This window comes from Aspergillus steynii (assembly GCF_002849105.1).
Source record: "Aspergillus steynii IBT 23096 chromosome Unknown P170scaffold_2, whole genome shotgun sequence".
NCBI classification, from domain to species: Eukaryota; Fungi; Ascomycota; class Eurotiomycetes; order Eurotiales; family Aspergillaceae; genus Aspergillus; species Aspergillus steynii.
In genome coordinates, this window is record NW_020194399.1 from 6221982 (window position 1) to 6247327 (window position 25346).

At 55.4% G+C, this 25346-nt stretch overlaps 12 protein-coding genes across 12 annotated transcripts; 6 read left to right on the top strand and 6 right to left on the bottom strand.

Moving 5' to 3' along the window:
- The first annotated feature begins 1233 nt into the window (after positions 1-1233).
- On the top strand, positions 1234-3552 carry P170DRAFT_435162 (glycerol-3-phosphate acyltransferase Sct1). The gene has a single exon (XM_024848876.1). The coding sequence runs from the start codon at positions 1262-1264 to the stop codon at positions 3392-3394; it is 2133 nt and encodes a 710-aa protein (XP_024708866.1). The 5' UTR covers positions 1234-1261; the 3' UTR covers positions 3395-3552.
- A 114-nt stretch (positions 3553-3666) lies between these two features.
- P170DRAFT_376526 (thiamine pyrophosphokinase-related protein) lies at positions 3667-4724 on the top strand. The gene is made up of 2 exons (XM_024845373.1): positions 3667-3721; positions 3771-4724. Exons 1-2 carry the CDS (start codon positions 3681-3683, stop codon positions 4687-4689), a joined length of 960 nt encoding a protein of 319 aa, XP_024708867.1. The 5' UTR covers positions 3667-3680; the 3' UTR covers positions 4690-4724.
- A 1-nt stretch (position 4725) lies between these two features.
- Positions 4726-9101, bottom strand: P170DRAFT_376530 (ABC transporter ATP-binding protein). The gene is made up of 6 exons (XM_024845374.1): positions 8819-9101; positions 7919-8763; positions 7430-7856; positions 7229-7381; positions 5592-7172; positions 4726-5536 (listed from the first exon to the last, which is right to left on the bottom strand). The coding sequence occupies exons 1-6, from the start codon at positions 8933-8935 to the stop codon at positions 4868-4870; spliced, it is 3792 nt and encodes a 1263-aa protein (XP_024708868.1). The 5' UTR covers positions 8936-9101; the 3' UTR covers positions 4726-4867.
- A 176-nt stretch (positions 9102-9277) lies between these two features.
- P170DRAFT_349555 (fungal specific transcription factor domain-containing protein) lies at positions 9278-11661 on the top strand (the record flags this gene model as incomplete). The annotated part of the gene is made up of 7 exons (XM_024843746.1): positions 9278-9346; positions 9485-9597; positions 9645-10036; positions 10104-10399; positions 10457-10891; positions 10949-11184; positions 11238-11661. 7 exons carry the CDS (start codon positions 9278-9280, stop codon positions 11659-11661), a joined length of 1965 nt encoding a protein of 654 aa, XP_024708869.1.
- Positions 11662-12189: 528 nt separating this feature from the next.
- Positions 12190-12864, top strand: P170DRAFT_473427 (actin-binding ADF family protein; the record flags this gene model as incomplete). Its single annotated transcript, XM_024853036.1, has 5 exons — positions 12190-12195; positions 12260-12270; positions 12324-12575; positions 12627-12675; positions 12730-12864. The coding sequence occupies 5 exons, from the start codon at positions 12190-12192 to the stop codon at positions 12862-12864; spliced, it is 453 nt and encodes a 150-aa protein (XP_024708870.1).
- On the bottom strand, positions 12599-14621 carry P170DRAFT_490813 (Zn(II)2Cys6 transcription factor; the record flags this gene model as incomplete). Its single annotated transcript, XM_024854006.1, has 3 exons — positions 12599-13806; positions 13865-14506; positions 14562-14621. 3 exons carry the CDS (start codon positions 14619-14621, stop codon positions 12964-12966), a joined length of 1545 nt encoding a protein of 514 aa, XP_024708871.1. The 3' UTR covers positions 12599-12963.
- A 473-nt stretch (positions 14622-15094) lies between these two features.
- P170DRAFT_473429 (Zn(II)2Cys6 transcription factor) lies at positions 15095-18011 on the top strand (the record flags this gene model as incomplete). The annotated part of the gene is made up of 5 exons (XM_024853037.1): positions 15095-15339; positions 15401-15538; positions 15590-15638; positions 15695-15873; positions 16190-18011. The coding sequence occupies 5 exons, from the start codon at positions 15095-15097 to the stop codon at positions 18009-18011; spliced, it is 2433 nt and encodes an 810-aa protein (XP_024708872.1).
- Positions 18012-18140: 129 nt separating this feature from the next.
- P170DRAFT_435167 (Gfo/Idh/MocA family protein) lies at positions 18141-19780 on the bottom strand (the record flags this gene model as incomplete). Its single annotated transcript, XM_024848877.1, has 1 exon — positions 18141-19780. Exon 1 carries the CDS (start codon positions 19417-19419, stop codon positions 18142-18144), a length of 1278 nt encoding a protein of 425 aa, XP_024708873.1. The 5' UTR covers positions 19420-19780.
- A 28-nt stretch (positions 19781-19808) lies between these two features.
- On the top strand, positions 19809-21713 carry P170DRAFT_435168 (putative MFS transporter). Its single transcript, XM_024848878.1, has 7 exons — positions 19809-20302; positions 20349-20446; positions 20501-20802; positions 20849-21110; positions 21155-21274; positions 21322-21422; positions 21475-21713. Exons 1-7 carry the CDS (start codon positions 19822-19824, stop codon positions 21695-21697), a joined length of 1587 nt encoding a protein of 528 aa, XP_024708874.1. The 5' UTR covers positions 19809-19821; the 3' UTR covers positions 21698-21713.
- Positions 21714-22199: 486 nt separating this feature from the next.
- On the bottom strand, positions 22200-23123 carry P170DRAFT_445295 (uncharacterized protein; the record flags this gene model as incomplete). Its single annotated transcript, XM_024850691.1, has 1 exon — positions 22200-23123. One exon carries the CDS (start codon positions 23121-23123, stop codon positions 22200-22202), a length of 924 nt encoding a protein of 307 aa, XP_024708875.1.
- Positions 23124-23514: 391 nt separating this feature from the next.
- On the bottom strand, positions 23515-24666 carry P170DRAFT_435172 (uncharacterized protein). The gene has a single exon (XM_024848879.1). The coding sequence runs from the start codon at positions 24339-24341 to the stop codon at positions 23700-23702; it is 642 nt and encodes a 213-aa protein (XP_024708876.1). The 5' UTR covers positions 24342-24666; the 3' UTR covers positions 23515-23699.
- Positions 24667-24826: 160 nt separating this feature from the next.
- On the bottom strand, positions 24827-25186 carry P170DRAFT_424295 (uncharacterized protein; the record flags this gene model as incomplete). Its single annotated transcript, XM_024847557.1, has 2 exons — positions 24827-25012; positions 25055-25186. 2 exons carry the CDS (start codon positions 25184-25186, stop codon positions 24827-24829), a joined length of 318 nt encoding a protein of 105 aa, XP_024708877.1.
- Positions 25187-25346: the final 160 nt, after the last annotated feature.

Consider the following 25346-nt stretch of genomic DNA (forward strand, 5'->3'; position numbering starts at 1 on the left):
AGACGAAACCTGCAGTAAAACGCCCGTCCGTCCCTTCGGCGAGGCGCGCCTGTTTCTCTCAGCGGTAGGTCTATCAGCATCGTTCGTCATCAAACTAACGCGGCAGCTGCCCCTTCCCATACGGACAGCAATGGCAACCCTGATTGTCGGATTGGCCCAAGGCGTATGGAATCCATATCCATTCTGGTCATCAGCCTGCACTCCAACGTGCATACATTCTCCGCACTCTCGATCTAACCAGGCCAGGAAACCATTTGTCATCAGACTGTACTCTGATGTGCTCGACCCACGGCTACCGAGCGTTCTTGATCAACGCAAGGGTAATGCTTGGTGGGGATCAAGGGGGCTCTGGAATGCCCACCGTAGTAGTAAGAAGCGTAATTGTTCGTGACGCGTCATTCATGAGATGTTTGAAGCTACAGACGTCGGAGAATTTCTGGCCTGTCTGGACCTCAGGATTTCCGATGGGTCATCTCCGTCAACTACGGATGAACACTGTGAAGTTAAATGCGGGTCAGGGTAGTAAAGACGGTGGAACGTGATGGGCAAGTGGTCCTGACTGTTCACCTTGACTGTCGAGTTCTCAGAGCTCTGGTCATGTGTACTATGGTAGTTCAGCTTAATATGGTTTTTTCTGTATACTCATGTAGCACGATGAAACTGCACTGACATAAATCATATTCCTAGCGATGCCATCTGCTATTTTTTCCCTATCTTGCACTATACAGCAGAGACTATGTAGTGGAAGTGCAGAGTATCATGCTGGCAATTCCATGGATGGTGGCTGAGACAGTCCCTCGCAAGAAATATCCCCTGACAGCAGCCTCCTCGATATATATAACAGTAGCCGTGTCTGGCGCAGGAACGAACACCTTTTCGCCGCGCCCGGTCCGAAGCACAACGAGGTATTCGCTGTAATCCTCGTATGCTGGCTAACATGTTTAGCCCGGTATTCTCTATAGCATTGACAAAATTCGCATTGATGAGCCCAAGACATGGAGGAATCTGTTGCAGGCTGTGGCCTCAGGTGTGCGGCGTATGGTAACGCCGTACCGGAGAAAGTCTAGTCCGAGGATGTCATGACGCGCAGAATACGGTACCGATACCGGACCGACGGGGGTCCGAGACGCGCTCTGATTGGCCCGGAACAGGCCGCATCCGGCGGTTTGACCTCATGTTTTCCCGATTGGGATTTTTCGAGGTCGCCGCTTTTTTTCTCGCGTCGGCCGTCTTCTCCTCGCTCCATCACCCCCTGCCCACCATGGCCCAGCGGTACATGATCCCCTGGCTCTATGACCTGGGAATCTGGATCTTCACGCTATGTCTGGACATTTTCTTTCGCGAGGTCTACTCGCGCGGAGCCTGGCGCATCCCCAAGCGCGGCCCCGTGATTATCGTCGCCGCTCCCCATGCCAATCAATTCGTCGACTCCATCTTGTTGATGCGAATTCTGAAGCATCATGCTGACCGCCGCACGTCGTTTCTCATCGCCGAGAAGTCCATGCGCGAGCCGTACATCGGTACCATGGCCGGCTGCATGGGTGCCTTGCCCGTCGTGCGCGCCATGGACAACGTGAAGCCTGGCTCGGGGACGATCTACTTGCCCGACCCGGAGGGCGATCCGACACTGCTGCGCGGTCGCGACACCGATTTCACCACCGATCAGTTCATGGAGGGCGGTGCGATCATCTTGCCTCGCGTCGGTAAGGTGAGCCCGGAGCAGCAGGCCATTGCCGACATCTTGGGCCCTCATGAGCTGCGGCTGCGCAAGCCTTTCAAGGAATTTCCCCCGGACCATCCCCTGTACAAGGGACTGCGCGAGGGCACCTCCTTCAAGGTGGCGCCGCACATTGACCAGAGCAAGATGTTCGACGCCGTCTACAAGGAACTCTGCGCCGGCGGCTGCATCGGCATCTTCCCCGAGGGTGGCAGTCACGATCGCCCGAGTTTGCTTCCGTTGAAAGCCGGCGCTGCCATCATCGCCTTGGGTGCGTTGGCACGGGAACCCGATTGTGGCCTGTCCATCATTCCCTGCGGCATGAACTACTTCCATCCCAACAAGTTCCGCTCTCGCGCCGTCGTCGAGTTTGGCAACCCCGTGCAGGTGCACCCCGACCAGATCGAGGCGTTCAAGGCCGGGGGGAATTCCAAGCGCAATGCCGTCGGATCGTTGTTGGAAACTATCCAAGAAGCCCTGACGGCCGTGACGCAGCAGGCGCCCGACCACGAGACTCTCGCCCTGATCCAAGCCACCCGACGGCTCTACAAACCGCTGCGCATGAAGCTCCCCTTGCCCCTGGTCATCGAACTGAACCGGCGACTCCTCAAGGGCTACACGCAGTTCAAGGACGAACGCAAGGTGGTGCAGCTGAAAAAGGCCGTCACTGACTACAACCGACGGCTGCGCGCGCTGGGCATTCGGGATCACCAGGTTGAATGGGGTGATGTGCAGCACCGACCGTGGTGGTTGGTGTTCGGCACGCTGCTCTATCGCATTGGCGAGCTGTTGACCGTCGCCGTGGGCACCTTGCCGTCCGTCGCGCTCTTCTGGCCCGTCTTTGTGACGACTAAAATCATATCTGTCAAGAAGCAACGGAAGGCCCTGGCTGGCTCCGTTGTCAAGCTGGAGGGCCGCGACGTGGTCGGCACCTGGAAGATTCTCGTCGCCATGGGATTGGCGCCCACCCTGTACACCTGGTACACCGCGATCGGGACGATCTGGCTGTCGTACTGCCGCAAAGGCGGCCATTACGCGACGGTCGTGCCCTGGTGGATCAACGCCGTCACTTACGTGCCCGACTGGATTCCCTTGTCCGCCTTCGCCGTCTTCTTCTTCGGCTTGATGATCTCGGTCTCCTTCGCCGGACTGCGAATCGGCGAGATCGGCATCGACGTGTTGAAATCCTTGCCACCGCTACTGGTGGCTCTGAGCCCGCGTTCCTCCAACAATCTGGCGCAACTGCGCGCCCAGCGGCAGGAACTGTCCGCGCGCGTGGTTGACACCATCGACACCTTCGCCCCCGAGATATTCCCCGACTTCGAGGCGGAGAAGCTCGTGCCGCACGGCCACCCGCAGGACGACGGCGCGTACCGGTCGCGTCTGAAGAGCATGCCGCCCAGCGAGCCCGAAAGTCGCAGCCGCAGTCGCCCCGGCAGCGGCCACAGCCGATCCCAGAGCGGCACCTTCCGCCTGCAGGAGAGCCTGCTCAAGCCCTTGACGATCGGGTCCAAGGAGGACCTGGGCGAGGTCAACCGCCGCATCCGCGATTCTATGCAAGAGCGTGGCCGCGCACGCGTCAAGGCCGAGTACGACCCGGATGAGGACGCGGTTGTTGTGGACGGCGCTTCCAGCGGGGGCAACACAACGGATGGCGAGGAGAAGAAAACGCGGTAATGGAGAACCGACGGAGATGATGGACTCAGCCTGCAGTTTTTGTTTTGCGGCACGATTGAACGTTGTATTGTGTATTTGTGTGTGTGTGTGTACATAGAAAAGATGAAGCCTTTATGGATGACGTCAGACGATAGCATCGGCCGGAGTTAATCCGCTGCACAAAATTTATTCCTTTGTGCGCATCCTTTATGCTAGTACTGATAATACTAGTATTTATTCGACTAGAATCCTGCGCTGCACGGCGGCTGGTGGATGTGGATCTCTCCACAGCACTCCGGTCATCATCATGTCGCCGTCCTATCTTGACCTGGTTCGCCAATGCGACAAGCAAGTTGTCCTTTCCAAGCCATCCTCCCTACAACTAACACGCTGTTAGCTTTCCCTACTACGAGGACAGCCCCCAACTGTACCATGACACCAAGAAACATTTCTATGAGTTCCGAGTCAGCGATTGTGACCGCCTCTTGGGACACATTCCCACCTCCGTCATCGACAAGGTCCAATGGCCGGAATGCTGGATAATTGATCATTCGAAAAAGACGGCCACGCTGGGATCAGGATCCCCCGACACAGCCGCGGTGCGAACGAGGCTGCTAGCCACCACCATGCACCAGATGGCGCAAATGAACGATTTTCCCATTCTCAGAGGCTGGCGGAATGAAACCTTCCCTGTCTATGGACCAGGTGGGGATGTTCTCCTGGAAATCGAGCGGTCGGGCAGTGCCCTCTTCGGCATCGTCACGTACGGAGTCCAATTGACTTGTTATGTGGAAGACGAGCATGGTCTTCGCGTCTGGATCGGCAGACGGTCGAGGTCTAAACAGACCTATCCCGGCATGCTCGATAACACGGCGGCTGGCGGACTTGGAACAGGTCGTTTACCCGGTCGCGCAGTCATCCAGGAAGCAGTCGAGGAGGCCTCTTTGCCGACGTCAGTTCTGACAGAAGGACTGCAGTCCGCGGGCTGTCTGTCCTATTATTATATTCAAGGGTCTCATTCCGGCGCCGCAGATGGTTTGCTGCAGCCCGAGGTGGAATACGTTTACGAGCTAAAGCTAGACCCGAACACGACGCCTCAACCTGGCGACTCAGAGGTGGAACAATTTAACCTGTGGTCGGTTGATGACGTTGGAAATGCATTGAGAAAAGGCGAATTTAAGCCCAACAGTGCCATTGTCTTGATTGACTTCTTCATGCGACATGGGATCCTGACCCCCGAGAACGAACCTGACTTCCTGGAAATCGTTTCGCGACTTCATCGTCGTCTAGAGTTTCCAATCTCTACTCCCCTGTAGACGGGGCGGGCAAAATAGCTTCATTTTATCAAATGAAATCAACTACTAGATGACTTTCCTGGTTTGATTTCTTTTCCCGGAAGAAAGTACCCACTGACAATGCATTATCGAGGCACTGCAACAGTCCCAACATAGAAAGTCCTTTTAATTATACAAGTAGTGAACATCAAAACAGGAATTATACAGTTTTATCCAAAGATTGCGCCATACACAGCTCGTGGTAGACCCCTCGCCGTCGCTGCAACTCTTCGTGGTTTCCCGCCTCAACAATCTTTCCATTGGAAAAGACAAAGATGATATCCGCATTCCGAATCGTGGACAGACGATGGGCCACGGCAATGGTGGTGCGACCGCTGCTTTGGTCCGCCCGATCCAATGCTTCCTGAACCAGCCGTTCAGACTCGGTATCCAAGGCCGACGTTGCCTCGTCCAGCAAGAGAACCCTGGGATTCCGGATGAGAGCCCGAGCAATGGCAATGCGCTGCTTCTGACCCCCGGAGAAGGATGAGCCTTGCGAGCCGCAGGACGTCTCAAACCCATCTGGCAAGGACATGATAAAATCAAGCAAATTCGCTTGCTTCGCGGCGCCCACTAGATAATCCTCAGAGGCATCCGACTCCATTCCCAGAAGGATATTCTCTTTCACGCTCCCCGGATATAATCTAGGTTCTTGTTGCACTAGAGACAAGTGAGCCCGATACAGCTTCGGGGAGAAGCGCTTGATATCATCGTTTCCCAGTCGGATCAATCCTGCGGTGGGATCGTAATACCTCTCTAATAAAGAAATCAAGGTGCTTTTCCCGCTGCCACTATGGCCTACGCAGGCAACAAAGCTTCCGGTTGGAATCTGTAAACATCAGCACTCCGCTTTCATTTGACGGAGGGAAAGTCGATGAGCTCACCGTCATAGAAATTCCCTTCAAGACCGATTCCGCACGGCCGGGATAGCGGAAATGAACATCGCTCAGTGATATGGAGTGGTCTCCGGACGGCCCTTCGCCGCGGTTATCGACGGTCTCCTTGATAACTGACTGCTGGCTTCGCAATGAGAGAAGATAGTCTACGGCGCCCTTGGCTCGCGTCATACTTCCAGCTGCACCGAAGAGTTGCGAAGCCGCTTGACCGGCAAATAGTACGCTCATGAATATGATGAAGAATTGGTACGTGGTGTACTCACCCGAAGCCATAAGACGGGAGCCATACCAGAATCCGAGCGCCATGACAAGAAACTCAATCGATTGGGACACTGCATAAGGGATCATGGCAACGCCTAAAAACAGGATTGACTGCCGGGTGATGCCGTGAAGGATAGCCGCATACTGCTGCAGGATATCACTCTCCAATGTGAGTGAGGCGACCGTTCTCAGTGAGCTGACGGCTTCCACGGCGAGACTCGCACTTTGTGAAAAGCGTAGATCGTTTCGCTCATTTAGAGCCAATTCCAGGCGTATTCGAACATATCCCGACCCGATCAACGGAGGCAGCCCCCCGAACACCATGACCAGTGCCAGCTTCCACCCGTAGCCAAGCGCCAGACAACTGCTGGCAATTAGGTTAATCACCATAATCAGCATAACGAATACATTCACTGAGATAAGCTCCTGCAGATTGTCCGGAACAGTAGACAGCTGGGACGCCAATGCACCGGATGTGTTTTGGGCCCGGTCGAAGAACTCGATATCCATGCTCAGGATGCGCTCGAAGAGCTCTAGCCGGTATCGGTGGGTGACAGTCTGAGAGATTATATTGGCGACAAATCCAATTATGAAATACGACAGTAGACTGGCTAGCGCCAGGACAAAGAACATCAAGGCATAAAAGTCAGATTCGCCGGAAGCCGATGCAGCATGAGCGAAGAGATCGATTAATTTCGAGAAGAGAAAGGACTGCACAGGCCAGGTTCCCGCCGCAACAAAGGAGAATAGGATCCCAAGAGCGATGAAGGGATAAAGCTGTCTCTGTTCTCGAGTGATGAGAAGCAAGGCAGACAAAAGTGACCTGGAATTTGATTCCTTGCCGGACGCCGTGTCCGCTGTGTTGTTATTCCCAGGAAGGTTTGTTGTGGGCTTCGTCAAGATTGTGTCTGAACCATCCTTCGCGTCATCTTCTGGCTTACCCATGTTCTCTTCTGAATGGGTTGTGTTAAGATTCTGGGCTCGTATCAAGCGTGCGTAGGCACCATCCCTTGCAATTAGTTCTTCGTGGGTCCCCTGCTCGACGACTTGGCCGTTGGAAACCACCACAATGTTGTCGGCATTTTTGACGGTGGAAAGACGATGAGCTATCACAAGCGTTGTGCGCGACTTGGAAACGCGATCCAAGGCCTTCTGCACAATCCCTTCGGCCCGAGGATCTAGGGCGCTTGTCGCCTCATCGAGTAACAGTATTCGAGGGTTGGAAACGATGCTCCTTGCAATGGCGATCCGCTGTCTCTGCCCACCACTCAAGGTTCCTCCGCGTTCACCAAGATAAGTGTCATAGCCCTGAACCTGGTGATTAGCGACCGCTGCAATTACTATAGCATTCGATGAAATTTTACCTGAGGAAGACCCTGGATGAACTCATCAGCATAGGAGTCGCGGCAGGCGCTTTGCACGAGGACCAATTGCTCCGCATGACTCAGGATTTTCTGCGACTCGACAAAGCCTTTTGCAACATTTTCAAAGACGGTTCCTTGAAACAAAATAGGCTCCTGGTCATAGTCAGTTTGGATAAACGTCTCATAGGACGTCGGACCTACCTGTTGAACCAGTGCAATCTGATTTCGAAGCCACTTGGTGTTCAGGTGTGCAATATCGATTCCATCAACAGTAATCTGCCCGCTGAGTGGTTTATACCAACGCTCTAGGAGCCCAACGACGGTGCTCTTCCCCGATCCACTGGCCCCGATCAGAGCCGTGGACCTGCCCGAGGGAATAGACAAGTTGAGACCTTGCAAAATCCTGGCCGTCGGACGCGAAGGGTAGGAGAAATTGACGTCATGGAAGGCGATGTTTCCCATGCAACTATCAGGCCGAAGTCCATCCTCCGACAGTGGGTCGAGATCCGACGGTTTGTCCATGATTTGGAAGAGCTCTGATGCGGCGGCTGCGGCGTGAGTAATAGATTCTAACTGGGGGAAAACGAGACCCATAGCCGAAGAGGCCATCAGAATGGTAAGGACAACCCTAGACCATAGTTAGTCCCGTAACGTATGTTGCCAGGTCCTTTCGATGCAAAGTTTTCATACGTTATCACCTTGCCGGCGGTTTCGATCTCACCGTTTTGAAACATGCGATTGCCCTGCCAGAAAGCCAGGGCGTTGCCGGAGTAGACGCAGAAGTAGGTTGTCGATGCGAGAACCCCCGTGGCAACCGTTTTCCTCTTGCCGTGGTTGTGGGCGAGGGTTAAGTATCGATCGTAGTTGGATGTCATACGGGATTGAGCCCAGAATGCGTGAATCGTTCGAACGGAGGAGAGCACTTCTTGTGCCAGGGCTGCGCCGTCCGAATAAGTTCGAGTAATATTGGCTTCAATCCCGGCACTGAACCCCATGCAGACAGCGAATACTAAGAACATCAGGGGAATGACACTCATGGCGATCAGAGCCAGTTTCCATTGCGCAGACAGCGCAACGATGAAGGCTGAGAAGAACATCGCGAGCCCTTGCACGAGAAGAGCTAGTTTTTCGGCGATTCCCTGGTTGACACGAGTCGCATTTGTCGTGATCTGCGTCGCAGGCGAGCCGGTTCGGGCCGTGTCGAAATACCAGATCTCGGTGCGCAGTAGGTGGCTCAAAAACGCTTGTCGCAGGGCTCGTGTCGTTCGGATTCCGGCAACGCTGATCGCCATGGTCGCTATATAGGTGCAGAGAAACTTTCCCACAAACAGATAAATGAACCAGAGCACAAAGTGGTCCACGTCATCCTTGAAGCTATCGCGGTCGCCAGAAGCCCCGGCAAAGTTGCTGAACTTGGTGGTAAATTGGCCGAAGATAATCGTCATCAGAGGCATAGCAGCGCCGCTTGCGATGGAGCAGGCCAATGCGATGCCATTCAGTGTCCAATCGAGACGATCGGCATAGTGGAAAATCCTCTGTTATCTGATCAGCTATGACCTGTAAGGGACGCTTTCTTGATCCAGGGCGTACCCAATAGCCGGCAAAACCCGCACCATCCCGGGTGTTGGCCCCTTGATCGCCCTCCGGATCATCATGGATGAGCTTCTGATCTTCCGTAAGTTCGTATGCCGACTCAGATATTCCCATATTGCTCCGTGGCCCACGGATTTGAGGACCAGCGTCTCACCGTGCTAGAAATCATGGTGAGAAAGACGCTGCATTCTAGCCGGGGGTATATTAGGCTGGCATGGGGACCAGAACCGTGAGCCAACGATAGGAGATCCAGGGGTAGAGCCCCGGGAACCACGCAGTTTGCCATCGAGAGGGAGCAGCAGCGAGAGAAGGACGAAGGATGAATCCACTCGGAGACGCGGAAGCCGCGGGCCCGCCGACGCGAGGGCACGTGGACCCGCGGCTTTTCCGGCGTTTGTCGTCGGAAAGTCTTGGGCTTTTTCTCCTTTCCCACCAGCATTGCAGATGTATTCTGACATGGCCGATTCGGATCAAGAAGAAACCATTCATGCGAGGAAACAGCGACTGTCATTGGTTCCGCGAGCTGTGAGCCTTCCCCCTCAGCCCATTGTGACGCATCTCCCTCCGTCGGCTAACGGGTGGCGACAGTGTGAAGGATGTAGACTCCGCAAGGTACCTGTGAGGAGCCATGTAAACCTAGGCAGCTGCAACTAATGGGTGCAGATTCGCTGTGACAGGTCCTATCCCTGCGCCAACTGCCGTTCGCTAGGGATCGCGTGCCAGAGACCCGGTGATAGCCCGGCCAGTCGTCCGAAGCCGGACCGAATGCCGCAACTGTAAGCATTGCGTTCCTTTTGGTGCAGCCAGTCTGATATGTCTCCAGACAGCAGCACATACAGCAGCTAGAGGAGCGCCTTCGCGTAGTTGAGGAAACCCTGCATAGTCGAACAAGCCCGAGAGCACCGCCGGAACCACGGGCTCACTCGGAATCCCGAGCAGATACGGTTGCGGTGTATGAGGGATCGTCGTCTTTTGCAAATCAGTCCATCGAAGCGACCGAAGCCTTCCAAAAAGCAACGTACTCGGACGATACTGCCAATGGATCCACCCTGGATGCTTCTTTTCGCCATCTTCAAGATCTTCTCCGACCATCCACTACCTTTAACGACTATCGATTCTCTCGCAATGCCAGGCCCCAACCAGTGCCGCACATGACCCTTTTACCAGCGGAGCTCATCCTAGCTATTTTGCGGAAGGTGAAAGGTAATGAACCGCGTATAATGTCGAGGAAGCTCGGCGAGAAAGACTTTCTTGGAAATGGTTTGAGTAACAATCTCGGCAGTGCAACCACCTGTTTTCCTCTCGTCCTATGTCTTGAATGATGTAGACTGGGTGGAGAGGCTCTGCCAAAAGGTTTACTTCCCTACCGAGCCCGTGTCGTTGGGCGAACTTACTAGTATGCACGGCATTCTATACATCTTCTTACGCGAATTCATTCTCCTCAAAAACCCTCTAGGTGACGCGTTCGATCTCAAATTGCACGTGGAGACGTGCCAAAATAACTTCAATCTTGGAATCGAGACATACGAGCTTCTGGTCGTACCGAGCTTTGAGAATATTTTCTCGTTAACTCTAGGGGTTGGTGGTGCTTGCAGTCCCCGAATCCGTCGAGACACGTGGACTGACTTTATACAGGGAATCAAAGCCCAGGATGAAGGGAATCCATGTCTATGCTCCACCATGTTTGGGGCGGCCGCAAGGAACCTTCAAATGCTGGGGTATCATCGCGAAGTCATGTACCAGAACACCCACGCGGGCAACGCCGAAAACAGGCGCCGATTGTTCTGGACAGTTTATACATTTGAACGGAATGTCTCCTTACTGATGGGACGCGCCTCGTGTCTGCAAGATATCGAAATAGATACACGCTATCCGGAGGTGTCCTCGAATCCCTCTGTCAGGCCGTGGGATGAGTCCTTTATCATGGGCATCAGGATGGCTCGGCTGCAAGGCCAAATATACAGTCAGCTATACTCTACGGCTGCAGTGGCAATAGACCCGGCCGGACGATCACAGCATGTCAGAAACTTGGCGACCGATTTGCACCAATGGCATTCCGAGTTGAAGCAGGTAGGCACCAGTTTCTCAGATCTCAGAGGCGCTCTCAGGAAATAACACCGCGCTCAGATCGATGGCACCCAAGTGAACTACCCTCAAATTTATCAGTTGTCCCGAAAGACCTGGGATATTCTGTACTATTCTAGCTTGACCTCTACCTTGCGAGCGTCATCGACCTCTGGGTTTGGATCAGAGATTACTTCAGATTGCTTCAAAGCAGCTCGCCTAGCCCTGCAGGGACACCTCGATTGCATGCCTGCTTATGACGAGAGTGGATTTCTTTCGAGCGTTGAGTATGCAAATTGGTGAGTTCTTTCGCGAGCCGCTATTAGATCAACCTATCGACTAATCCCCGTAGGGTGCTGGTATCGTCATCTTTCACGCCTTTTCTGGTGATCTTCCTGCATGCCGCTTCCGCAACTAGCTGGGAAGACCTGGAGCTCCTTGATCAAGTCGTTTCCTCGTTAGAGCGCATTCAATCAGTGTCCCGGGCGTGTGAGCGGCTCTATCAAATATGCGCAACATTTGCGCGGCTGGCAAGAGGCCTTATGCAAACTCACACATCACATTTTGGGACATACACCGACGGGGATGACACTCTCCGGTTCTTCAACGGCGCCGGTCAAATGTCGACCTTCGATCCCGAGTCAATCCAGGGTGTCTTTGGCACTGAGACGCTCGATTATTTGACCGCTGCAGAGGCGGACGACATGACATCCATTCTGGGTAATTGGGCAAGCGGACAGCCCTTAGCAATGGACCTTTTTGGCCTTAGCGAGTAGACGCTTCAGATCCATTAAATGGGCTCTGGCCATGTTAAAATAGAACCTGGAACATACTAATCGAATTTCTACTCGGAACGGCGGCGCACTGGTTCGACGTGGTCTATTCATAGTAAATCGTCGTCGACCTTTTGCCACAAAACTAAGGATTTGGGAGATCGTACCCGCGAGTTGCCTTGAAGGGTTGAAGAGAAATCCAGGTGGATCCGTGCCTCCGTCGGTGCGTCGCGCGGCGCGGACCCGCGGGCCCGAGGCAAAGACACGATGCGACGATGAAAAGTACAGAAGGTGGTTGACTGACAGCCATGACGCGGCTTGCTCTCCCTGTGCGCAACGTTGGAGTTCTTTTCACACTTTCATTCAGTTTGTCCTCTCTGATCGCACGACCAAAACATAGCTGCCTTGCCCAAATTTCACCTTAATATCCTGTCCGACCCCGACGTACCACAGTGCTAGCACCTGCCTCACCAGCATTACTTACTGCCGTCTCCATAATTCAGCCGACAGTGCTATCAAAGAAGTGAAAGGATGTCGGTAGGTTTTTCATGTTCTCGGAGTCGAAAGGCACGAAAATGGAGCTAATTACGGGCTCGACTAGATTCCTTCTGGGTACGTCGAAAGTCTCTCGAATTATCGTCACAAGATGTTAATCATTCACACAGCGTGACCATCACCGACGAATGTCTTGACGCATTCCGAGCCCTACACAGTGGACGCGGCCGCAATAAACTTCAATACGTGATCTTCAAAATCGCCGACGACGAAGCATCCGTGGTGGTTGAAGACTCTTCGTCCGAGCATGATTATGAGACGTTTCGTCAAAAGCTGTCCTCGGCCGTAGACAGCAACGGGCGACCACTTCCGAGATACGGAGTATACGACGTGGAATACGATCTTGGAGAAGACGGCAAAAGGTCAGATTTTGTCCGGCAATTAGGCTGCATGGTTACTGATCAGATACATAGGGCGAAAACGGTCTTCTTCACATGGGTGCCTCAAAATACGCCCCTGAAGGTAAGCATGGCAATTGCCCTCATTACATGGAGTCACAAGCTGACATAAAAGCAGCTGTGCATGTTGTACGCGAGCACGAATGAGCAGTTGAAGAATGCGCTGAACTTAAAGATATTCATCCACGCGGATAGCCCCGACGAGCTGGAGTGGAAAAGTGTATTGAGTCAGGCTAGCGGAGGGAGAGTATGACCACGACGTAGAGCGAGGAAGGGGTGTGATGCATGGCAATTCGATTGCTGCCATGATTTATATTATATGCCTAGACAGTCAAGAGCGATCAATTTAGACTTATTCACCCCAAGCCGTGGCTCCCTCCTGCACTTCCACTCCAATTCTGCGACCCCGTCGCATGGACTGCTCATGTAGCATGATGTCTTCCGGGTCGGGCTCATTGGCCTGGCGATCGCGCTGTCCATTACGGAGGACCTGTGCCAGAGTCAACGATTGATAAATCCCGACGCGGTGACCGATCTGGTCCAGGCCCTGCACGATCCACGCCCTCGTCTCGGGGCTGCAGACCACCGAGTTGGCTGCGATGAAAAATGGCCACATAAGACGGTACATGCCGGCTGCAGAAGAGTCTTTGTCATTGTTCCCGACGCCGAGAACATACGGCGCACTGGCGCAGATCTCCGCGACCAAGCCTCGTGAGATGGCAATGCTGTGCGTGCATATTGATGCGTGTTGGGGGTGCAAGCTGCCCAAATAAGCCTGGAGTTGCTGACAGAACTTTATGATTAGCTCGTGCACCACGATGCGCACAATGCGATAGGTGCTCCACAGATGATGGGCGCCAATGTCGGGATAGATATGATACTGCATCACGTCGGGCGGCAAACTGGGACCCTGCTCGCCGTTGGACAAATCACACAGCGTAAATCTGCAGCTCGGATGTACTGTTCGCGTCCATTCCACGAGCTCGCCGTCGATCTGTTGCGCCGTCTGTAATACCTCGCCCGGATCTCGCAGCGAACCGTCACGCAAGGCGGCGCAAAGATTCCCCACGCGCGCAAAGAGACCGAAAAACACATCCTGCACACGATCCTCCGGGGTGCGGTACGATAGGGCCTCGTGTGAGAGATTTAGAAGCCACTCCGGCGTGTATCGCCGGCGATAGAGGCTGCTCAAGAGCTTTTTGCAATGTCGTTAGCATTCATCTGTTCTCTCGCTGTTTAGAGATGGCACGTACGATCTGAAGACGGAGCTGGCTGAACATCTCCAGGCCAACCGGACCCGCCAATTGCGCGGATCCGCGCAGCTCCAGCAGCTTCATCGCGCCGTCAACATGGCTCAGCCAGCGATTGATGATCGACGTGCTCTGACACGTCACGACGCCATACATGGCCAGCAGCATCACGGCGGCGACCGTCGCGTCGGCTCGGCAGCGCCCCGGGTCCTGCAGTGCTGCGTTCGTCGCCGCCAGGGCAACGCTATACTCTGCCCGGGCGGCCAGCACGAGTCGTGGCGATCGATAGATGTTAGCCAGGGATGCCAGTCCTAGGGCATGAACGGCCGGCGTCAACAAGCAGCCTCGGTCTGTCGGCAGTAGGTCGATCAAAAAGGCCAGACTACCTGCCGACTGGCCTGAGCCCCCGCGCCCGTAGTGCGTGATGATAAAGCCGGCAGCACGGTCGTTAATAGGTATATCCACAGTCGCGATGCTGAGATTCCGCGACGTGAGAGTCACATCTTCATTCCTCTCGCCGGGACGAGCTCTTTCCATAATCTGCTGGCTCTCATCATGAAAGCGAATCATTGCCGGGTTGCGATATCCGGCGCATTGACAGCCAGCGCGTACACACTGGGAGCAGGATGGTCGTTTTAAATCGCACTCGACAATCAGTTAGCACTCAGGATGCAATCCAGGGGCACAAGGGAAATCCCACTTTCAACCGGCGAGTCCGGCACCGGCTGCACCCAGCGCTGGGCCGGCCTCGATAGACCATTACAGAGCACCGAGAAGGTGACCTTGTTGAGGACGCACTAGAGTTCGGCGAGAAACGGGCATAAAAGTCCGATCAGTCAGGCAAAGCCGTGCAAGAGAAATAAAGACACAGCCATTTTGCTGGGGGTGAGGAACTGCTAACTGCACTGGGACAAGTGGCAGGATTTGGCCCCAACGCTTAACCGGTGGAGTCGATCAGGATCGGCCCTTGACCTGCCTGATCTGGTCTACAAAGTCCTGTGGGAGAATTATTCTCTGGCCCTTCCTCTGTACGGTACGGATGATGCTGAAACCCGTCGGTTCTTCGTCATTGCAGAGACGTGGTGATGCGGTAATCCAACCCTCATCATGACGATGTCTGATGTCGAGCTTGCCCACCGCCAGAAAATCTTCACTGCTTTCTTTTCTTCTGAATTGCTTGAGTTTGCAGCTCTACATCCAACAGAATCAGGTCATCGTGGTCCAACATTCACTATGGATTTCTTCTTTCTAGCGGAACTCATACTCTACCCGCCACTCTTTCTCGTCGTCCTCTTCGTGGCCCGGTGCCACTGGCCTAACGGATTCCTGGGATGGCTTGGCTTGTCCATCTTCTGTCTGGTCCACGTTATTGGGGGAGCCCTGGGCACAAATCAAAGCACCAGCAGCAGCGCAAATCTAGTGGAAGTCACAGTCATATCTGCTCTAATGATGGCGACCGTCGGATTGGTACAGGAAGGGTGAGTGTCCCCAGCCTTTGAAATTGATCTCTTGATCTGATGATATCTTTATTTGCTCCAGTCGCCTGTTTCGACACCCGGTCCGGGATAACTGCTGTCTCTGGTTTCCCGTTTGTGGCTTATACATTTTAATCGGCACTTCAACTGTGATCGCCGGGACCGGGATCTACAGGAGAGATGCTGCTCTGGTCGGGGTAGGGTTAGTCTCGAATACAATCACATGTGGGTTTCAAATGACTTGGGCTCTAAGTTCTCTGGAGGGCTCCACACCGGCTCCGTCCTCTCATGCTGGCTCGAAAGTAAGGACACAAAGTTGCGGGACTTTAGCCTGAGGTTTTTGCTGACTCGATCATAGCTCCTGGTCGGCTGCACGATTGCCGGGCTGTGCGTCACCATTCGCCTGGTCTCCATGATCTGCCTAGTCTTTGCCCCAGTTCCGGAGATTGATTTGGCCAGCCAGACACTACCGTTCCGCTTCGGGCTGTTCTTCGGGCCAGAGGCCGTGGCAACGTTGACACTAGTTCTCGTTGGACTGTTAGCAAGGGGGTATAATAAGCCATCGACTAAAAGTATGGTTTGATGCAATGTACTATCCGCAAATGTGGAGTGATTGCTTTAAGTATGGATGCGGAGACCATTTGTTAGCCTGTCTAGACTGCGTGCTTGCTTGTTCTTCCATTCGTGATAGGGAGTAGACCGGAAACGAAAAGGGTCAAAGATTTGCTATACAATGAAATAGAATGCAGTTCCTGCAGCCAGCAGTCCCAGTGGATCCACCTACTGCGTAGTTATAGTTGTATATCCGGCCAGTCGACAGCCATGACAGGAACACCTCAGGCACTGACGCCAGCCCGCATTGGGAGCATGACGTCATTAACCGAGGCAGCCAATCAGCGCCTTTGTTTGGGTCTCTTCTCTTCGTCTGCGTTCTCGCGATGGCCTCAACGCCGGTTGTCATCCCGGCCTCGTTCTCGCCGCCAGCAGCATTGACACTGATCAACCGCTACGATGAAGGTTGGCACTCCCTCTGTCGGCTCCATAGAGAGAATGAGATCGAAATCCGGCTGTCGAACATGCAGGTAAACGCTTCTCTGACCCACTATCCCGTACCATCCCCTACCCCTATTGCCCAACTAACAACACCCCAAACCGCAAGGACTCGTCGTGTTAAATGTGGAGAGGAACGACCAGAATGCCGTCGATGCGCAAGCACTGGTCGCAAGTGCGACTACCTCGCCCTGGTGGTTCGCTCCCCAGGACCGCGAGCGTCTCCCGTCGAGATCTCCCCCGTGCAGCGAGAACGACGCGCATTCGAGTATTACTTTTATCATGCCGCCCCCGCCCTCTCAGATGCTCTGGACCTGTCTTTTTGGCGAGGCGCGGTGCTTCAGATCTCGCGCTCGGAGCCGGCAGTCTGGGACGCCGTGGTGGCGCTGAGCACCTTCTATCGCTTCCCGCGCAGCCTACAGGTTGGTCTGAACCAACCTTCTGTCTCGCGGAGTCGATCCCAGCAGGAGGGCCTGGGTTGGTATTCCCGATCTCTCGAGAGCATCCAAACCCGGATTCTGCGAGGGAAAGCCGGTCTGGCTGTCGCCCTCGTTAGTTGCATTCTCTTCGCCTGTATTGAAATCCTGCAGGGAAACATGCAAGCCGCCATGGTCCTATATCGGCAGGGCATGCAGCTGATGCGGGCTGCACCGGCCGAACAATTGATGCATCTGTTCCCAATTAACATGGCAGCACGCGTCTTTGAGCGTTTGGGCCCGTTGGCTCGGATGATGGGAGGAATCGCTTACTTCCCCGACCATCTCGATCACGGCGACACCCTCGTGAGTGTCCAGAATATGCATGCATCTTTGGATGTTGCCCGAGGCAGCCTTTACGGCCTAGTGACAAAGTGGAAAATTCTCGACGACGACTGGAAAGCGGTTCGTCATCACCCCAATACAAGAGAGGTTCCTAGCGTCAGAGAAACGCTCCACAGACGCCAAAATTCCCTGGAGCGTGAATTCGTCGCATGGTATCACCGATTCGAGTCCATGGAGGAGGTGGCTCGATACATCAGCACATCTGGCTCAAAGTCTGATCCTAGTATCCACGACGGGATCATCGCGTCGTTACTGGTGACATACACGACATTCCTACTTTCCACTCAAACGTGCCTCAGTCTGACCGAGTCGGTGTATGATGCTTACGATCAGGAATTTGCCCAGATCGTCGCCCATGCTCCGGTGGCGCTGGCCGCCACTGCTCGCGAGGATGGGCATCAGCCCCCGTTTGTTTTTGACATGGGCGTTGGGATGTCCCTGTTTGTGACGACGTTAAAGTGTCGGAACCCGTTGCTGCGCCGACAAGCTCTAGAATTCCAGCTTCGTGGACCTCCGCGACAAAGTCTCTATGTGGGTGCCTCAGCCGCTCAGCTGCTCGCTGCCGTCATCGCGCTGGAGGAGACGGGGAACTCGTCGGGTGAAATCCACACGACGGATTTATTGTCCCGCCCAGGATGCATTCCATCGGAGGAAAGTCGCGTTGTCGACTTCTCTCTTGTGTCGTCGGAAGCCCCTACGCAAAGTCGGATTCGATGCTCCCGCTGGAATGACGTTGGACAGAAGAGACAACTCGTCCACGAGGTGGTGATGCTGTCTTCCGAGAGATCGACGCCTCTTGGTTGAGCTCCATGTGTTTGGTGGCGTTGTATTCTGGATGCAGGGCAGGTTCCATGTCTCATCGGCACCTGACCTATCAAACGTATACGGAATCGAATTGATGCTCTGCATTTGAGAATTACATTCGATATGTGATCTAAATCTTCAAGACATCGTCCACCCGAACAACATCTCCTCTCTGCATCGAGAGGTTCGCCGCGATGCCGGTCAGGATCGAACGCGCCCCGTCAATATGCGTTGCAGCTCGACGCCACTGATCCACCGGTGCATCGCCAAACAGATCATTCAACAGCTGCGGATCGCCTCCGCCATGACCTCCCGAGCCGTGCGGTACCTCGATCTCGACCGGCTTCCCAAACATAGGACGAAGCAGGATGGTCCGACTCTCGAGGGCGCCTTCTAGCGACTGCTCGCCCCCCGAGTTGACATACGACTGCTCAACCACCTCCACCTCTAGGCGTCCCTGGCTGCCGTTGAAGCAGACCCGGAAGCCCTCCCAAGGGGCATACGCGGTCAGACTATAGGTCAGCACGGCACCCGACCGATACCGCACCATGACGCCCATCGTGTCCTCAATGCTGATGCCGTCGCCGAACACGCTCTGGTCCCGGTAGTATTCGTCATCCCTCTCGGCGTCCAGGTACATAGCCTTCAGTTGTTCATTCTGGTCCAGGTGCAAAGCGAACGGATCGTCGCGGGCGTTTTGGCTGCCGTGGGCGCGCGAGTAGAATTTTGTGACTCCGCGCTTCTCGGCGTTCTCCTTCCCATAGAACCGCAGGTCCCCCATGGCGACGACCGTCTCGGGGTGGCTCTGCAGCCAGAAGTTGATCAGGTCGAAGTGATGCGTGGACTTGTGCACCAGGAGGCCGCCGCTGTTCCGTTTGTCCCGATGCCAGCGCCGGAAGTAATCGGCGCCATGCGACGTGTTGAGCATCCATTCGAAATGCACCGAGTTCACCTGGCCGATCGCGCCCGACGAGAGCAGCTCGTAGATCTTGGTGTTGTGCGGCGCGTAACGATAGTTAAAGGTGACGCGCACGCGCCCTCCGGTCCGGTCGACGGCGTCGAGAATCTGTCGGCATCGCGCAGCGTCGATAGTCATCGGCTTCTCGGTGATGACATTACATCCTAGGTCCAGGGCTCGCACGATGTAGTCGTTGTGGGTGCGATCGATGGTAGTGACAATAATCTCATCCGGTTTAGTCTCCCGGATCATGCGGTCGAAATCGCCCGCGAGATATGTCGGAACGACGGAGTGACCAAGTACCTCTAGGCGCGAGTTTGCATAGGCCATGCGAGTGGAATTGCTGTCGCAAAAAGCCACCAGCTGTGCCGTGGAGGCAAAGTCGCTGACGAGAGCCGAGTAGAAGAAGATGGCGCGGCCGCCGGTGCCGACGATGGCGTATTTCTTCATGTTGACTGCGAACAGGAAGCGGATCGGCTCACCCAAGAAGCACGGCAACGCCAGGCACGACAAGCTCCGTGGCGTGTATATAAGCGTGGTCGGGCTGCTTTGGCCCGAGATGCAGATCGCATCCTTGACGGATGACAGCCAAGTGTCGCCGTTTTTCCATCAATCACAACGAGGACTCTCAATGCGGGGGAATCTGGGGGACGTGGGGGTAAACCCCAGAGATACGTGCCGATCAGAAGCAGATGGATGCCGCTTCTATTTACCCTACAGCCTATTCTCGCCCAAGTTGATGGTCGGGGGATTTCAATCCGGAGGCTTCTATATAACCGGGGGTAGGCCGGCAGGGGTGGAGGTGGAAGACCACGTAATTGCAATCCCTTCTTAATTCCTGATCAGTCCAGCATGGCCCATCCTCCCTCGCAGGACGCCATCACGGTCGAGCCCGTCGAGAATGGCAGGGATGCCACCGCAGAGAAGGCGGCTCAGTTCCTCGCCAGCGTTGGAGAGCATCATACCTTCACGGTCGAGGAGGAAAAGGCCGTACTGAAACGCATCGATCGACGTATTCTTCCTTTGATCCTCGGTGCTTATTTCTTCCAACAGCTCGATAAATCCTCCCTCTCCTATGTCTCAATCTTCGGCATCGTGGAGGACGCCAATCTCCAGGGCCAGGAGTATTCCTGGCTGGGGTCCATCCTGTACTTGGCCCAGCTGGTGATGCAGCCTCTAGCGGCCTTTCTGCTCGTCAAAGCACCGACGGGTAAATTGATCGGATCCGCCATTTTATTCTGGGGCAGCTCCCTGGCCATCATGGCCGCTTGCACCGATTTCAAAAGCCTCTTGGGGCTTCGGTTCGCCTTGGGGGCATTCGAGGCGATGATCGGTACGTTCCCACCTCGATTATTCAGACTTGCTTGGCTGACCTGCAGCCCCGTCTTGCGTTGCCGTCACGCAAATGTGGTGGCGCCGAAGTGAGCAAACGATGCGGACGGCCTCGTGGAACATGATGAACGGAGTCACCTTCATTGTACGTATGCGTCCCTAATCCCGAATTTGGGCGACATTAATACCTCGACTGCAGGTCGGCAGCCTCTTCACCTACGGGCTCGGGCACATCCACAGCGACACTCTCTTCTCCTATCAGATCATCTTCATGTTCTGCGGTCTACTGACGGTGGCATACTCTTTCGTCGTGCTGTTTCTCATGCCCGATTCCCCCATGGAAGCAAAGTGCCTGAACGAACGCGAGAAGATCATCGCGGTCGAGCGGCTGCGGGCCAATCAAATGGGAATCATCTCGCGACAATGGCGCTGGGATCACGTCTGGGAAACGTTGTATGATCTCAAGACGTGGTGCTGGTTTTTCCTGATCGTCGCCATCTCGTACGTCCCTCCATAGTGCCCAAAGAATAATGCTGATGGTATCCAGGATCCCCAGCGGTGGTATCGGAACCTTTGGCAATCTTATCATCAAGTCGTTCGGGTACGATGCCTTTCAAACCATCCTCTTCAACATTCCCTTCGGCGTCATCCAGGTGGTGGCGGTTCTAGGCGGAGGCTGGCTGGCGACGCGGTTCCAACGCAAAGGACTGGTCATCGTCGGCTTTTCCCTCATCGCCGCCGTCGGCACCTTGCTGATGATCGTGGTGCCGCGAGAGCAGAAGGGAGTGCTGCTGTTCGGATATTATTTGGTACGTGCTTCCCTCGCAGTCACAGAATCCCTCTAATGAGATAGGTTTCCTGCCTGGCGGCCGTCACGCCTTTGGTCTATGCATGGGAGGCGCAGAACACCGCTGGTGACACGAAGCGAAAATGCACCTCGGCGGTGGTGCTGATTGGCATGTGTACGGGCAATGTAGGCATCGCCTCGAACCCAATCGAGATCAGAAACTGACAACGCAGGTCATCGGCCCCCAACTCTATTCCACCTCGCAAGCCCCCTTGTATCGGCCAGGACTCATCTCGAACTTGATCCTGTTCGTGGTCGTCGCCGGGATCGCCATGTAAGCACTCGTTGACCCGATCAGCCATCCAGTCGGACGCTCACCGTCACAGAATTACGAACCTGTATCTCGTCCTCCTGAACAAGCAGCATGCCAAGAAACGCGAGGCGCTGGGCAAATCGGCGCAGATCGTCGACCAGTCGATGATGACGCAAGACAAGCGGGAGGCCGGCAAGGCTGTCGAGCTGGAGGACGTGACGCCGCCGCCCGCCGAGGACAAGGGGTTCCTGGATACGACGGACTTGAAGAACGAGGATTTTATTTTTGTTTACTAGAGATCATGCTAGAGATGCCGGAGCGGGGATTGGAGATGAGATCATCAGGCGTTGCGGTCCATGCGACCGACATTGGAATTAGTCTATTATCGTAGGAACTCTATGTATGTCGTAAACATCATGAAGTGCGTCTCATTATCTTGACGGGGTTCCCCCCACCCCCATCCCCCTGGCATTGCCTGCACAGGTATTGCCCCGAGAGCTCTTCCCCAGGGGAGGGTGCCGTGCCAACCATAGCTGTCTGGGAGTCGCACGGACTCGGCGGCATACGATCCCTTGGCTGCAAGGGGGAGGGCCAATGCTTGGCAATCGAATTTGGGGGACTGTGATACGTTCCATTCGCACGGACGTCGACCCGGTCGACCTTTCGTCCCCGAGGGGGCGTGGGTTGGGGGCAGGAAAAGGATCGGGACATGCACGCTGGATCGAACGGCGTCATCGCAGGCCGTCCTGCGAGGCGGGCGGCACGAAGGATCGGGAGAAACCGGAAAGAAACCAGGCCTCATCGCACGTCGACGTGCAGATCGTCGAGCTGCGCGGGACCGGACTTGGGCGAAGGGGTGGGATGATGCAGATCGGACGCGACGCGGGCGGCGTCGACGAAGGAAGGCGTGCGACCGGTGCCGGCGGCGAAGGGCGAGCGCCAGACGTGCTGATGGGCCATGAAGACCAGCTTTCCCAGGACGGCGATCTCTAGCTTGAGCTTGATGCTGTAGATGGTGGCCTTCAGGGTGGTCTGGTAGATGTAAAAGTTGCGGAACTCGATGATCATCAGGGCGATATCCATCAGGATACAGACCAGGTTCACGGCGAACAGCTGCAGGATGGTCTTCTGGGTGGCGCGGTCGGGATTCAGCTGCAGCATGCGGTTGGTCTCCCACATGTACAGGCCGGACAGGATGACCTCCTGCACGCAGAAGCCGGTCAGCTGCACCTTCTCCATGATGTCGTAGCCGCGCACGGTGGTGGGCGAGGTGTTGAAGTTGGCCATGTAGGTCAGAACGGTAGTGGGAACGTGCAGGAAGAAGACGTTCAGGATGATCATGGTGCGCACGACCCGCAGCAAGCGCAGGTCGCGCAGGACCAGATGCAGGCGCGAGTACAGGACGAAGGACTGGCCGGTAACCATCATCCACCAGCCGACGGTCAGCAGGGTGATGGGCAGCCAGGTGGCGGTGGTCAGGGCGAAGAACTTCATGAGGTAGCCGACGGAGTAGGGCAGGACGCCGATGGCGGACACCAGCATACTCCAGAAGTAGGGCCCCTGGTAGCGTTTGAAGGTCAGGAAGATCAAGTTGATCAGTTCGATCACGTTATACCAGGCGACGGCCACAAAGGTGGCGATGGCGATGCGCACCCCATCGCTGTCGCCGGTGTAGCTGCCGGTGATCCAATGTCCAGGACTGGCCGTGCTGTTCGAGGACATATGGACCGGCGAGGGGAGGGGGATGGAGAGAGAGAGGGAGGGAGGGAGAGGGAGAAGAGAGAAAACCGGGAGAGGGGAAGGACGGAAGGAGAAGGAGAAGCAATCTGATAAATCGAATGATCAGACTGTGGGATGGGATGACGGATGGAATCTGCGGGGGAGGAAATGAGAAAAACAGAGCGCGAGTGGAGCCCGACGATCGCTCATTGGCGGTGCAGGGCAGCGGTGAACCTCGTGTCTTCATCGGACGGGGCCATGGATCATACGGAGTGGATGAGATTGAGGGTGGGAGGTGGATGAAGATGTTGACGGAAGTCTGCCAGAGAGGAAGATGGAAGATGGAAGTCACTTTGACAGTCGCAAGTATAAGAAAGTCTAACAGGAAAACAAATTGACACAAAAGGCAAAGCAAGCAAAGCAGGCAAACCAAACAAACTTCCGGGATGCCCCAGGCGGCGGCTGACTCACCCGCCTCGGCCCACCTGCCCTCCGGCGGACCTTCTCTCTCTCTCTCTCTCTCTCCTTTCTTTATCGCTTCATCGCTGCATCTCTCTCCGCCATCCCTCCATCCCTCGTCTATTTCCCGTCGCTCCTCTCCCACACCCTCGCGTGCTTGATCTCCGCCCCCTCCAGCCACTCCTTGATGCGTGCGAACTCCTGGAATCCCGCCGTCTCGGCAAATCCATCATGCTGCGCCACCTCCGTCCAGCCGCTGAATAGGACAAACTCCTCCTTCGTCACCCCTTCCGCCGTCGTCTCTTGAGGCTCGATCCGCCATCCGCCCCGGACCCCGTGCGGCGCCGCGAAGCGCTGCAGGTGACTCTTCGTCGCGTCAAACGTGCGGCCAAAGTCCTCCTTCCGACCGTCGGCGATGAAGTGGCGCCCGATCGCCAGCACCGGCGCGTCCAGTGGCAGGCGCCCGTCAGGCTCGCCGGGGTCGATGTCGACGTGCATCATCCAGCACACCTCGACGTGGTCCTGCAGCGCCGTCAGGACCTTCTGGTTGATCTCGCTGGCGATCCAGTCCTGCATGTGCGTCGCCGTTGACGCCCATCCGCCCACGATGTAGACGTAGGACGGGTCTTCGATCTGAGTGAGGAGATAAACGGGGAAGGTCGAGTAGGCGGCCTGCGCTTCGATGGCGGCCAGCATTCCTGCCCGCGTAGTGGAGTCGTCGGGCGACTTGAGACGCACGAGGGCCAACTCCGTAATCGCCATGGTTCCGGTTCACAATCAAAAGCAAAGATGGTTTTGAGTCGATGGTCGGAAGGGAATGTTGGCTGTCCTGGAGGGTCGTATTTGTAGTGCCGCGTTAGCAGGCATCCCCGAATGACGCGGTTTGGCAGGCATCCAACCCGATGACGCCGCCGACCATTTTCCCGGTCGGGAACGGCCCCCCGACACGGAGGCATGCCGAGTACTACCTAGCTGGTTGTCTGGGCCATTTTCGGTGTCCTTTGTATTTCCTTGAACTCGGGGTGCGCAAGGAAATTCCGCCGCCGTCGGGTAGGAGACTACTCTCAAGCAATATATATAGTTGTCACCCATCAACTTCAACCACTCATGCACACTTACTGCCAAGATTTATTCGCAAAGGATTATGACGGGTAATTCTCAATTGGGAGACGAAGCCATTGGTAAACAGTTGGATTACGAGAAGTTAAATTCCTGTCAGACACATTGTCCACCCTACACAGGATCTCCTACTCATACTCCACCGCGTAGGGGTTGCCCAAGATCTTGGCCGGGAATTCTTCTTCGCCGAGAGTGGTGCTATGGGCCCAGGGCTTCAGTCGGATCTCCTGGCGCAGGGTGTCGACAAAGCAACCGCTCCAGCGCAGTCGGGGGAACCGGTGATTGACGTCGCGCACGGTGTCGGGATGCACCAGCTGCGAATGCATGCCGGTATTGTCTGCGCCCCGTTAGTCAACCCGAGGGACGGGCGTCGTGGACACCAGGGCCGCCGGGGGAGTGCCGCGACGCTGCACGGCGGGTGCGATCAGCTTCTCTGCCGAAGACGGCACGGCGCTGAGGCCATATTCACGAACGGGGTCACTGGCCATAGTGCAGGCTGATCAGAAGGGGGATGGACTGCCAAATCTAGTCGGGGAGAGACGATGTCGCGGCCATTGACTTATATGGTGGATGGTAAATAGCTCCATGGATGACGACATGGCTGTATTGAATCGACTGGTCGGAGTGCAGAGCAAATGGGATGATTCA